We start from the raw sequence: 13,367 nt of genomic DNA, 5'->3' as shown, positions 1-13,367 counted from the left end.
CTATACAAATGCCAGCGCATCTATGTATTAAGTGTAACTGGGTTTCCTATGCATGACTTCACATTGTATAGCCTCTGTCTTGGGCTGCAAAGGATAGAACTTCAAGGCCTTAATATCATTTTATAAATACAGGCAAGGTTTACACACACATCAGCCTGAAAGAAGATTCAAGTATAGTTGATAAAACACATTACTGCAAGAATCTAAAACCACACAGACACAAGGTGAAAGCAAATACTCATAAGTTAAGAGAAGTTGCTACTGTCAGCAGCAACAACAGTCCCACGGTAGCCATCCTCCTTTCATCATGGTCAATTCATTAACAGGAGAAAAGACAAAACTATGGGAAATGCAGACCATCTGCTCAATCCAGATGCAATGGCACATGCCTCGTTTCCAAAGCTTTTTACCAGAAAGGAACAGAGGTAAGATCTAATTCTCCCATAAAATAGTTGACAAAGGTATTTAGACATATTTGTATCACAAATAAAAATAATGCCAAAATCATTATTAAATGAGGCCTCATTACAATTAGTCAAGACTTTACTAGTGAGTACAAATTGATTAAAGAATTTTAAAACAGCCTTACAGAAAACAGGGTTAGATTTCTATTAGCTTCATTCAGCTATTTAAATCAGACTTAAAACATCATTATTAAATACCAAGAACACTTTTGTCAAGTCATCCTCATTTTAAAGACTTCAGAAGACATTCCTTTAATACTGTATATTTTAAGCGATGAGCACTTCTTATAAGAACAGGCTAAAAATAAATGTTCTTACCTTGAAATTGTGAACCTTTTCATATTTTGGAATTTGTTCATTTTCTTTCAGAGTTGCTCTTCTAACAAGTGATGTCAACTGCGAATAAGCAAAGAGTTTCAGAGGTTGCCAGATTGTCACAGACGACTTTTGAGAACCCAGTTTCATCCCCAAGGCAGCTATCAATAAATCTTGCTGACGGCCCTCTTGTTTTGATTTGTGAACTGCGGCTCTATTAGTTTTCCTCCCCGACCAAGACTCTTTGGATGGCATTTTGGAATTCACAGGAAAGAAAGAAACCCTAAATTGATCTGTGTCTGTCAGTGAACTCTATTCTGCTACCACATGAGCATTCTGCCAAGCGGCACAGACCTAACCTACAGAGAGCTGCAGAGACACCACGGGGAAGTGGAGGAGGGTGATGAAGCACTTCTCAGAAAGAGGTCGACTAACCAGACAAATTCTTCTTTCTTCTTTTTTTTTTTTTTTTTTTAAAGGGCTCTATATTTAAGCTTCTGAAAACTTAAGAGTCTGAACAGAAATAAAAAGAGTCGGTGCTAACATACAAAACGTTCAGCATCTCTCTATCCCTTTTAAAAAGCCAGGCAATTCTGACAAACGATGCATTTCTAAAAGCTTCCTTCTCTATTCAGTGTGTTACTGTCCATTCGGAGCGGAAGATGCCTACATTCTGCCTGCAATCAGTTTCTTGCAACCGCTACCCCTCGAGGCCTGGCAGGGAGTGTGGGGGCGGGGAGGGATGGCAGGGAGGCTGGATTAGACTGGCCGCGGCAGGAAAGGAGATAACCAATGACAGTCAGGCAGCAGTATTTAAGTGCTGTTCCTCAACTCACTGTTTCTCCCTCCTCTCATGTAAGATTTTCTTGCTGGCTCAAGGCAAAAAGGAAAAAAAGAAAATCAGTGGGAAGATAATGAGCAATGAATGAGTCATGCATTATACAAAATGGAATTTTAAAAAAACCTATTAAAAGCAGAAGAAAATTTACATACAGCATCAGTTTTTAAAAAGACTGTCAGGTAAATTATAAAAGGCTGATCTATATTTTTCTTGTTGTATATGGACTGAGGTTAGTTAATTAAAATACAATGTTGTTGGGACCAGCATTGGGGTGTAGTAGGTTAAGCCTTTGCCTGTTGTACCAGCATTCCATATGAATGCCTGTTTGAGACCTGGCTGCTCCCTGCTAACGCACATGGGAAAGCACCCTCGTGGGAGACCCAGAAGCAGTTCTGGGCTCTTGGATTCGGCCTGGCCCAGTCCCAGTCATTGCAACTATTTGGAGAGTGAACCGGTGATTGGAGGATCTGTCTCTCTTCCTCTCTCTGTAACTCTGCCTTTCAAATAAATAAAAAAAAATTTTTTTTTAAATCCAATGTTATTAAAGATAAGCAAAAACTGATAAGTATTTTGCTGAAAAGTTAAACTAGTTGTCCAACTGTTTTCACAGTGGCCAAGGAAGACACATAGAGCCATGTTAACACCTTGGAATGGTCAGTCTGTCATTACTATGAGTAGTTCTGTTGTGGGTCTACACTTAAAAGGTGAAATATTTTAATTCTCTATTTGCAACATTTTTATTCAGAGAATTTGAGGCCAAATGGGAGCCCCCTGGAAATAATCCCAGGGATTATCCCATGGGATCCTTGGATGGTTGTGTATTTGTTTTGTTTACTGATGTAGAACAGGGATGGGAGCCTCAAACTCAGCTTGACTTAAGAGCAATACCTACCCTTTTCACCAAGGTGCAATGAGAGACTATGTCTTCCATTGCTTGTTTCCTTATGCTATAGTAATTAAGTTTAATCCACTATGATTCTGCTACACTGTAGTTAGACTCTAAAACTATTTTTAAACAAATTTAGTCCATTTGCTAAAGCAAATAATTTCTCATTTCATAATCTGTAGGATTATGTGCCCAATGCATATTCTAGTTTAATTAGGACATGAAGTAGTTCTTAAATTATGATTTCCTTTTAAGAGTCAGGAGTTAGTATTTTACACCTATAGACGTTCTAGTTTCACAAATTTATATACTCAGAATGATTAACATGAAGTATAAAGTGCCCCATTCCAACAGGAAATGTAATGGAAAAATGTTTACTTGGCTAACCTTACTCTTCATTTTAGACCTAGTTTTTCATGTGAAGACTAAAATTATAAAGGTCATCCAATTCTCAGTAAATACCAGAAAAAATTCCAAAGGAAACTTAAAAGACAGTTTTTTTTTCCTTAATAACATTTAACATCAACTTACTAAAGAAAATAAATCATACCTGTAACCCAAGTAGCAATTTTTTTTCTGAGTATGTCTGATCAAGGTCCCATATTTCAGATAACTGTAGCTGAAGGCCTAGGGGTTAACTGTAAGTCATCCAACTGGGGCCAGTGTTGTGGCAAAGCAGGTAAAGCTGCTGCCTGCTTGGATACCAGTTCACACCCTGGCTGCTCTGCTTCTGATCTTGCTCCCTGCTAATGTGCCTGGGAAAGCAGTGGAAGATGGCCCAAGTCCTTAGGCCCCTGCACCACGTGGGAGACACAGAAGAAGCTTCTGGCTCCTGCCTTCAGATTGGCCCAGCTTCAGCCATTGTGGCCATTTGGGGAGTGAACCAGCAGACGGAAAATTGATTTCTGTCTCTCCCTCGCTCTGTAACTTCTGCCTTTCAAATAAATAAATCTTAAAGTTTATTAAAAGTCAACCACAACAAACATTCCTCTTAGACTAGCACTGTGACACAGTGGATTAAAGCCACTGCTTTCAACTGCCAGCAATCCATATCAGAACACCAAGTCATGGCTATTCCACTTCACTTCCTATCCAGATCCCTAAAAATGTGCCTGGCCCTGCCACCCACATGGGAGACTTGGATGGAGTTCTGGGTTCCTGAGTCAGTCTGGTCCAGCCCTAGCTGTTGACATTTGGGGACTCAACCAGGAAATAGAAGGTATCTGCCTTTCAAGTAAGAAAATCTTTAAGAATATATTTCTAGTAGAGCAATCCAGAAAATGTATGGTCGGGTAAAAGTGAACATTTTGTCATTGAGAGGTAAAATCTGTACAATCTACAGAGTTGTAGTTCCCTGAGTAATTCTTCAACTTAATCAAGAAATACTGGATTAATTGTAATTTAGGCAACTACCGAGGGCAGGGAAGAGATAGAAAACATGAGCTTAGGAGGAAAAAGGTCTTCATTACTCTAAAATTAAGAATGAGGGGCTGGCATAGCGGGTAAAACCGCAGCCTGTGATGCCAGCACCCCATACTGGCTCTGGTTCAAGTCCCAGCTGCTCCACTCTGATCTAGTTCCCTGATGATGCCCTTGGGAAAGCAGAGGAAGATGGCCCAAGTCCTTGGCTCCCTGTACCCATGTGGGAGATCTCGAAAAGGCTCCTGACTTCAGTCTGGCCCAGCCTTGGTTGTTGTGGGAGTGAACCAGCAGATGGAAGACCTCTCTCTCCTCCATTCTCTAACTCTGCCTTTCAAATACGTAAACCTTTTTTAAAAAAATATTTATTTGAAAGGCGAGAGAGGTCTTCCATCTGCTGGTTCACTCCCTAAGTGGCTAGAGCTGGGCCAATCTGAAGCCAGGAGCTGCTTCTGGGTCTCCCAAGTGGATGCAGGGGCCCAAGGACTTGGGCCATATTCTGCTTTCCCAGCCTATAGCAGAAAGCTGGATCAGAAATGGAGCAGCTGGGACTTGAACTGGCAAACATATGGGATGCCAACACTGCAGGCAGCAGCTTTACCCACAGCGCCAGACCCAAAATAAGTAAATCCTTAAAATTCATAATACCAGTGTTCTGATGTTCCAGACAATTATATTCCATTCGTGTTTACATTTATCTAACCAGATCTATCTACTTAGACAATTACAGAATCTGTTAATCATAGCTATCATTCTTCATTGAGTACCAGGCACCCAGATAAGCACTTTACATATAGATAAACCCTATAAGGCATATATTTTCTTCATTTGATAGCAAACCAAGGCCCACTGAATTAACCTTGTCACACTGCACAGCTAGGAGCAGGTGTGGAACTGCACTCTTCAACACTATGTATGCTTATATATCCGCCCAAGTGAGAAAAGTCTGGAAGTCTGAGAGTGGTCATTTTCTTCTCTCCAATTCTATTCTGAGTCATTTCCCCATTCAATTTGTTTTTAAAAATGTTTATGGCGGCCAGCGCTATGGTGCAGTGGGTTAAGCCTCTGTCTACCATGCTGGCATCCCATATGGGTGCTGGTTTGAGTCCTGGCTGCTCCACTTCTGATCTAGCTCCCTGCTCATATGCCTGGGAAAGCAGTGGAGGACGGTTCAAGTGCTCGAGGCCCTGCACCCACGTGGGAGATGCAGAGGAAGCTCCTGCCTTTGGACAGGCCCAGCTCCGGCTGATGTGGCCATCTGGGGAGTGGGCCAGTGGATGGAGGATCTGTTTCTCCTCTCTCTTTCAAAATAAATAAGTCTTTTACAAATGTGAAAAATATTTAATCTACTTGAAAGAAATGGGTGGCGGGAGAGAAATATTTTCTATTTGCTCACTCACCCCCTCAAATGCCCACAATTGCCAGGACTCCCACATGGGTGGCAGGGGCCAACATTATTGAGTCATCATCTACTGCCTCCCAGGAACCATCAGAAGATTAACAGTACTCAAACTGGCACCCCAATAAAGGATGTGGCATTCCAAGTGGCAATTTAACCTGGGCTATAATGCCTATCTCTTCCATTCAATTTTTTTTTTTAATTTATTTATTTGAAAGAGTTATAGGGAGGCAGAAGCAGAGAAGTGTGTCTTTCATCTGCTGGTTTCACTCAAGTGGCCACAATGGCCGGAGCTAGGTTGATCCAAAGCCAGGAACCAGGAGCTTTTTCCTGGTCTCCAATACGGGTGCAGGGGCCCAAGCACTTGGGCCATCCTCTACTACTTTCCCAGGCCATAGCAGAGAGCTGGATTGGAAGTGGAGCAGCTGGGACTCAAACGGATGCCCATATGAGATGCTGGCACTGCAGCCATCTATGCCAATGCAATGGACCCTCTCCATTCAATTTCAAAGAGGAGAAATAGATGGTGAAACTGCAGCAATGAATAACAATGTATGTTAGGAAAAAGTAGTAATAATTCAGATCCTAAGATCTTAAGTTTAGCATGCAGTCCATGTGGTAAGAAATGTTACCTCAAGGCTCAATTAAAAGTCCCCTCCTTCATGAAGCCTTTGGTTACCTGTACCAGTTAGGCATAATTTGACTCACCTGTGAATCTGAGTTCTCCACTTTCCATTAATTACTAGACACATCACAGTCTACCTCCTGTTTCAGTTATATGTATATGTATGCAGAATTGGGTCAAAAATAAATGAAAGTAGCTATTTTTATCGTGGGGTAGTGTGTTGTAACAGAGATGAGACTTGAATTTTGATCCTGGGCGATTTTCTTGGTGCCTTGGTTACCTCATCTACACTATGTGGATAATTCTGTCTACCTGAAAGCTTACTGGGATGTTCAAAGAAGAGGACATGTAAACGACAAGGCAGTGCTCAAATCAGAATGTCGGTGGGGGGGGGAGGGTTAGCTGTGTCGGTATGAAACCCAAGTCTCTGCCTTCAAGGAGCCTGTAACCTGCTTTTGGTCTACACTGCCCATACTTCTGTTGCTTGGCCCCTACCCAATTTCCCACATTTGAACTTGAACCTTCTCTCTTGAAAGAAGTATAATGACATATGTTAGTTGAGGCAGCAGAGCTGTGAAAAAGATTATCAGTAAGTGTTAGGCAGCTATGTCACTTGATGCTTCACACAGTCCTAGTTATTGGTCACAAAAGCCAAGAGGCATGTGACTTGATGGCCACTTTGTGAAGAAACAAGCTCACACAATCAGGATGTGGAAAGTCTGAGATCTGGATTCACATTTTTTACTTTCTGCTAACTTCTAAGGAGACTAGCAAATACACATATAGTATTAGATACAGCACCCTTCACATCCTGGCTCTATAAACAGAAGAAAATGGCTACACTTAGTAGGGTCTAAACTGATAGGGTACACACCCTACAAGATCATTCTTCTGGAAACACAGAATTTAGCTTTTATTTTTATTTTTATTTTTATTTTTTGACAGGCAGAGTAGACAGAGAGAGACAGAGAGAAAGGTCTTCCTTTGCTGTTGGTTCACCTCCAATGGCCGCCGCGGCCAGCGTACCACGCTGATCTGAAGGCAGGAGCCAGGTGCTTCTCCTGGTCTCCCATGGGGTGCAGGGCCCAAGCACTTAGGCCATCCTCCACTGCACTCCCGGGCCACAGCAGAGAGCTGGCCTGGAAGAGGGGCAACCGGGACAGAATCCGGCGCCCCGACCGGGACTAGAACCCGGTGTGCCGGCACCGCAGGCAGAGGATTAGCCTATTGAGCTGCGGCGCTGGCCTGCTATTTTTTAAAAGAGTTTTTAAGAAATTTATCTGAGAAGCAGAGAGATACAAAGAATGCTTCCGTCTGTTGGTTCATTCCCCAAATGCCTGTAATTGATAAGGGATTAACCAGAGTGAAGTCAGGAGCCAGGAACTCAATCCAGGTCACCAACATGGGTGACAGGGACTTTATTACTTGAGCCATAGACGATACCTTCCAGAATCCGCAATAGCAGGAACCTGGAGTCAGAGCTGAAGCTGGCTGGCTACTGAACTCAGGTACTCTCAAGCATCTCTCTCTTTCATTTATTTAAAAGGCAGAGTGATAAAATTTTCCATCCACTGGTTCACTCCTCAAATGGCTGCAATGGCCACAACTGGGGGAGACAAACCAGAAGCTTCATCTGACTATCCCACGTGGGTGCACGGGGCCAAGGACTTGGACAATCCTTCACTGCTTTCCCAGGTGCATTAGCAGGGAGCTGGATCAGAAGTGGGGCAGCTGGGATTAAACTGGTGCCCTTGTGGGATGCTGGCACCACAAGTGACAGCTTTACCCGCTACACCATTGCTCAGGTCCCCTGTAATGTGTCTTAACAATTAGATCGAACACCTGCCCTTAGCTATATATTTTGACTGGGAATCCTTGCCTGTCTTCACACCTGATCCCACCCATCCCTCACTGACTTTAAAGAAACACACTCCCTGTCTTTTAAATAAGGAAATTTCTGGCGACCTGACTACTCTGTGTGTTCTGTAATAATCCTGCTTTTGTGCTGAGGTATCTTCTCATTTTTCCCAAAAATAATGTAATAGGAAACTCATGGACTCCAGGGTCGGACAAAAGTGTTAACTTTAACCCTGTCATTAGCTGTGGCATGTCCTTGGTCAAGTCACTAATTTATTTTGGCCTTTGTTTCCATAGAATCATTGAATTAATAGATGGGAAATGTTCTGCCTTATTTCTGACACAGAAAATCATTAATAAATGACTTTCAAAATCATGGTTATTTTGCATCCAAGGACTTAAATTTCCAAGATCAGAGTTAGTATTGTATGCAACTATTATACTGATTTAGGACCAAGGCCACTGTCCTATGTAATGTGAGCTTCAGGCAAAACTATAACTAATGTTTAGGGATACTACATAAGCACTACTGTTGGCAATTTTATAGTTGAGAGAACACCTACACTGAAACCATGAGTAATCGCATTAAACCCTATTTACAATCAATTTATTCCCAATAAGGACAACTCCTTTTCAACAGCATCTGGTTTTTCATACAAGATCAAACTTAAACCAAAGGAATAAATCTCTAACCACTGAATGTCCGAGCTTATTTGTACTAAGTGTTCTTCAGTAAGAAACTGGACGACTTCCTACAACCCAAACAGTGTCCTCTTTTGTAACATGAGGGCAGCATGATATTCCAGTTAGCTAAGCTAAGCCCACTTTCCATCCAAAAAGCACCACAGAGCAATGTTCTAGCTGACCTAAGGCTTGGGGAGGTGATAAGCACCTGAATTAACTGTTGGGTAGTTAGGGTTTCTAGTTTGGGTTTAGCAAAATCCTGAAATTTCTATAAAATATTAGAATTGAGGGAAAACATAGCTTTTCTGAAACTTCCAATATTGAGTTATAACATGAAGATTTGTGAATTCAAGCAAGTTCAACACACTCTCAAGTACACAGATTATAATTCAGAGAATGAAGAAGAGTAATTTGTAACCCAAGTTTTCTCCATTAGAGCAAAGAGTAGAATATATTCCAATGTACTTAACAACAGGTCAGCTAAACTGGATGGCACTGCACTAGTCAGTGCTTTACAGGTAAGATGCAGTTGAGTGTCAAGACAACCAATAAGGTAGATACTACAATTCATGGTTTATAGATGAAGAAACAGAAGCTCAGAGAGGAAGTACTTGGGCAAAGGTCACCAAACTAGCACGTGGTGAAAAACAGGACTACAAGACTTCAAATTCTGCCTTTCCTCTAGACTACCCTGTTTCTCATATTACCTATTGTTTACATACAACTTTAAAACTTACCATTTGAATAAATTTCTGGATCATTTATATTCCTGTGCCTCTGAGATCATTAGGCATTTTAGTACTGCTATATCTGAATTTATAGTATCTATCAGATTCAACACTTAGTCAAGATTTCCAAATGCATTTTAAACCAAACATTAGAGACTTCTATATCAGAACTCAAATTCCTTAGTTTATATTGGGATAAATAAATTTTTATGTTGCACAGGAAATTCTTACATTCTGCTACAGCTCTAAATTTTTATGCTACTGGCAATAGTCACATCATAATTCCTAACTCAGTCTTCACTATACAGCTCCTCTAGCATTAACATAATTTCCATCTAAATGAGTAACAATAACACCCATCAATGCATTCATTTCAGCGTATAATAAATTTAAATTACACTATGTTAACACTGTTACTACCAAATATCATATAGTATAACCTGCTCCCTGACAGAGTCACATGCAGTAATATTTAAACATAAGACATTTAAAAATACAATGCAAACAATAAAGTACACCTCTAGCATTTCTTTTCAAGAAACAACAGAAATATGATAAATTCTTTTGAGAGACAGTTTCGAGGGAGCTTTTTCACTCTAAGTGAGCACCATGCCTGAGAAGAGGGGATATAGCGGTACCCAGTCTAGTTTTCAAGCTTGGTTCTTATTGAAATTGACAACATCATCACTTCATGTATCCAAATCACAGCTGGACTAAATGAACTCTATAGTCTTCTATAAATTTTTAATAGAAATTCAAAAGGAAAATGAAAGCCTCATACTCATTCAGTTCACAGGGAAGTCCTAAAAGACATGAGTTAATGTGGGTCTTCCCAAGGTAGTGCTGGCAAATTTAAAAAGGGTTTTTATCTGTTACCCAATTTTGCAGTCTCAGAAATTGAATTTGTCAGCACACAGAGGCTGTATCTATTTCTAAAGGGAGATTGATACATAAGATCAAACTCAAATAACTGATAAGTAAAATCAGAATGAGAGTTGGCTAGTTTATAAGATACTATCATCAAATGGGTGACCAACACACTCTTTTGATAACACACCCATGTTGGAAACCAAAAACAAACAAACAAACAAAAAAACTAGGAAGTTGGTAAGCACAGAATTAGAACAAGTTGAGTAGGTTAATGAATTGAGTATTTAATGACAGAGCTAAGATATCTGTTGACTTCTTTGCAATTAGGATGGCTTTGCTCATGGACTAGAATGCTCAGCATCAATTCAGTGAGGGCTGCCTCTCTCTAGGTGAGTGCTTAAATGGGCATAAGCAACATCTTCCTCGTTCATCTTTTCAGTATGTATTTAGGATTTTCCATATCTCTACTAAGTTTCTTTTTTTCACATATAAGTTCAGAAGGTGGTAGCCCTGATGTGTTAATAATTTATATAAATAAAGTGTTTTGCAAAGAAGATGGAGAAAGATGTTGTCCTTACCCTGAATTTTGTAGCCATATGTTAATCCATACAGTATCACACAGGGTGAAACACTCTAGTCTAGGACTCCCCAGTACATTCTGGGCCACTGGCAGTGATGGCTGCATGGTTATGATCACAGCAGCATTCTTCCTAATGAGAAGTTGAAATTGACCTCCATGGGAACTTCCTCTCCATTTTCCCTACTCCTCCAAATGAACCTAGGAGGCCACTTGGGAAAATATGTCATAACATTTAGGCTTTTGCTCTAGCAAAACTTTTTGATATCTAATACTTGCAAAACTTAAAGAAACGCTACTACTGCTCTCAAATAACACAGAAGGTGAAATTCCTGGAGCAAGGACAGTCTATTCAATAAATGGTGCTGGGAAAACTGGATTTCCACGTGCAGAATCATGAAGCAAGACCCCTACCTTACACCTTACACAAAAATCCACTCAACATGGATTAAAGACCTAAATCTACGACCTGACACCATCAAGTTACTAGAGAACATTGGAGAAACCCTTCAAGATATTGGCACAGGCAAAGAATTTCTGGAAAAGACCCGGGAGGCACAGACAGTCAAAGCCAAAATCAACTATTGGGATTGCATCAAATTGAGAAGTTTCTGTACTGCAAAAGAAACAGTCAGGAGAGTGAAGAGACAACCGACAGAATGGGAAAAAATATTTGCAAACTATGCAACAGATAAAGGGTTAATAACCAGAATCTACAAAGAGATCAAGAAACTCCACAAAAACAAAACCAACAACCCACTTAAGAGATGGGCCAAGGACCTCAATAGACATTTTTCAAAAGAGGAAATCCAAATGGCCAACAGGCACATGAAAAAATGTTCAAGGTCATTAGCAATCAGGGAAATGCAAATCAAAACCACAATGAGGTTTCACCTCACCCCGGTTAGAATGGCTCACATGCAGAAATCTACCAACAACAGATGCTGGCGAGGATGTGGGGAAAAAGGGACACTAACCCACTGTTGGTGGGAATGCAAGCTGGTCAAGCCACTATGGAAGTCAGTCTGGAGATTCCTCAGAAACCTGAAGATAACCCTACCGTTCGACCCAGCCATCCCACTCCTTGGAATTTACCCAAAGGAAATTAAATTGGCAAACAAAAAAGAGGTCTGCACCCTAATGTTTATTGCAGCTCAATTCACAATAGCTAAGACCTGGAACCAACCTAAATGCCCATCAACGATAGACTGGATAAAGAAATTATGGGATATGTACTCTTTAGAATACTATACCGCAGTAAGAAACAACGAAATCCAGTCATTTGCAACAAAATGGAGGAATCTGGAACACATCATGCTGAGTGAAATAAGCCAGTCCCAAAGGGACAAATACCATATGTTCTCCCTGATCGGTGACGACTGACTGAACACCAAGAGGGAAACCTGTTGGAGTGAGGTGGACACTATGGGAAATGGTGGCTTGATCAGCATAGCCCTGACTGTTAATGAACAACTTAATACATTATCCCTCTTAGTAGTTTTTTTTATCTGTTCTACTTAATATGACTGGTTTAGATCTGTAATTGATGCACAGTTATTCTTAAGTGTTGAAAATTAACTGAAATGTGATCCCTGTTGAACATGGTGGTGGGAATGGGAGAGGGAAGAGATGTATAATTTGGGACATGCTCAGGCTGACTTGCCCCAAGTGGTGGAGTTGGAAGCATACCAGGGGATTCCAATTCAATCCCATCAAGGTGGCATGTACCAATGCCATCTCACTGTTCCAGGTGATCAGTTTCAGTTCACAGTTGGTCATGGTGAAGGGACTGGGAGTCAAAGGGAGCACATAGACAAGTCTAGTACCTGCTAACGCTAACTGATGGAGTAAATAAAGGGGAGAGTGATCCAACATGGGAAGTGAGATACTCAGCAGACTCATAGAATGGCAGACGTCCTAAATAGCACTCTGGCCTCAGAATCAGCCCTAAAGGCATTCGGAGCTGGCTGAAAATCCCATGAGAGTATTTCAGGCATGGAAAGCCAAGACACTCTGGCAAAAGATCTCTGTGAGTGAGATCCCAGTGGAAAGAACAGGTCATCAAAGAAGGAGGTACCTTTCTCTGAAGGGAGGAGAGAACCTCCACTTTGACTATGACCTTGTCTAAACAAGATAAGAGTCGGAGAACTCAGAGGGCTTCCATAGCCTTGGAAACTCATGACTGGAGCATAGGGAGATTACTGATGCCATAAACAGGAGTGTCAATTGGTAAAGTCAACAACAGGAGTCACTGTGCACTTACTCCTCATGTAGGATCTCTATCCTTAATGTGCTGTACATTGAGATTTAATGCTATAACGAGTACTCAAACAATATATTTCACTTTGTGTTTCTATGGGGGTGCAAACTGTTGAAATCCTTACTTAATGCATACTAAACTGATCCTCTGTAAAAAAAAAAAAAAAAAAAAAAAAGAAATTATCAATTCCCAACTTGACTCTCACTGGGATTAAACATGACAATAGGTCTGCTCTGATTTCATCATCATTTAAAAAAAATCATCTATTATTTTTCACTTTATGTTTCTGTGTGGGAGCAAACTGTTGAAATCCATACTTAATGTATACTAAGCTGATCTTCTGTATATTAAGATAATCGAAAATGAATCTTGATGTGAATGGAAGGGGAGAGGGAGTGGGAAAGGGGAGGGTTGTGGGTGGGAGGGACGGTATGGGGGGGAA

The 13,367-nt window shown here is 40.9% G+C and overlaps 1 protein-coding gene across 12 annotated transcripts in view; it reads right to left on the bottom strand.

Annotated features, from left to right (window-relative positions):
* CHN1 (chimerin 1) overlaps positions 1 to 13,367 on the bottom strand; it is a 260,367-nt gene that overhangs the window by 55,862 nt on the left and 191,138 nt on the right. For 9 of the 12 annotated variants that reach the window (XM_089328121.1, XM_051848491.3, XM_008258770.5 and 6 more), the window contains one exon: positions 783 to 860. In XM_089328121.1, coding sequence (XP_089184247.1) covers positions 783 to 860 — 78 coding nt within the window. Of the gene's footprint in view, positions 1 to 782; positions 861 to 1,214; positions 2,585 to 13,367 lie in introns of those variants that run through there. The other 3 variants (XM_089328125.1, XM_089328127.1, XM_089328122.1) reach the window with 3 other exon arrangements.

Source organism: Oryctolagus cuniculus, chromosome 3, assembly GCF_051225735.1.
Source record: "Oryctolagus cuniculus isolate XC-2025 breed Fujian yellow rabbit chromosome 3, ASM5122573v1, whole genome shotgun sequence".
Classification (NCBI taxonomy): Eukaryota; Metazoa; Chordata; class Mammalia; order Lagomorpha; family Leporidae; genus Oryctolagus; species Oryctolagus cuniculus.
This window is presented reverse-complemented; position numbering and strand designations above follow the sequence as displayed.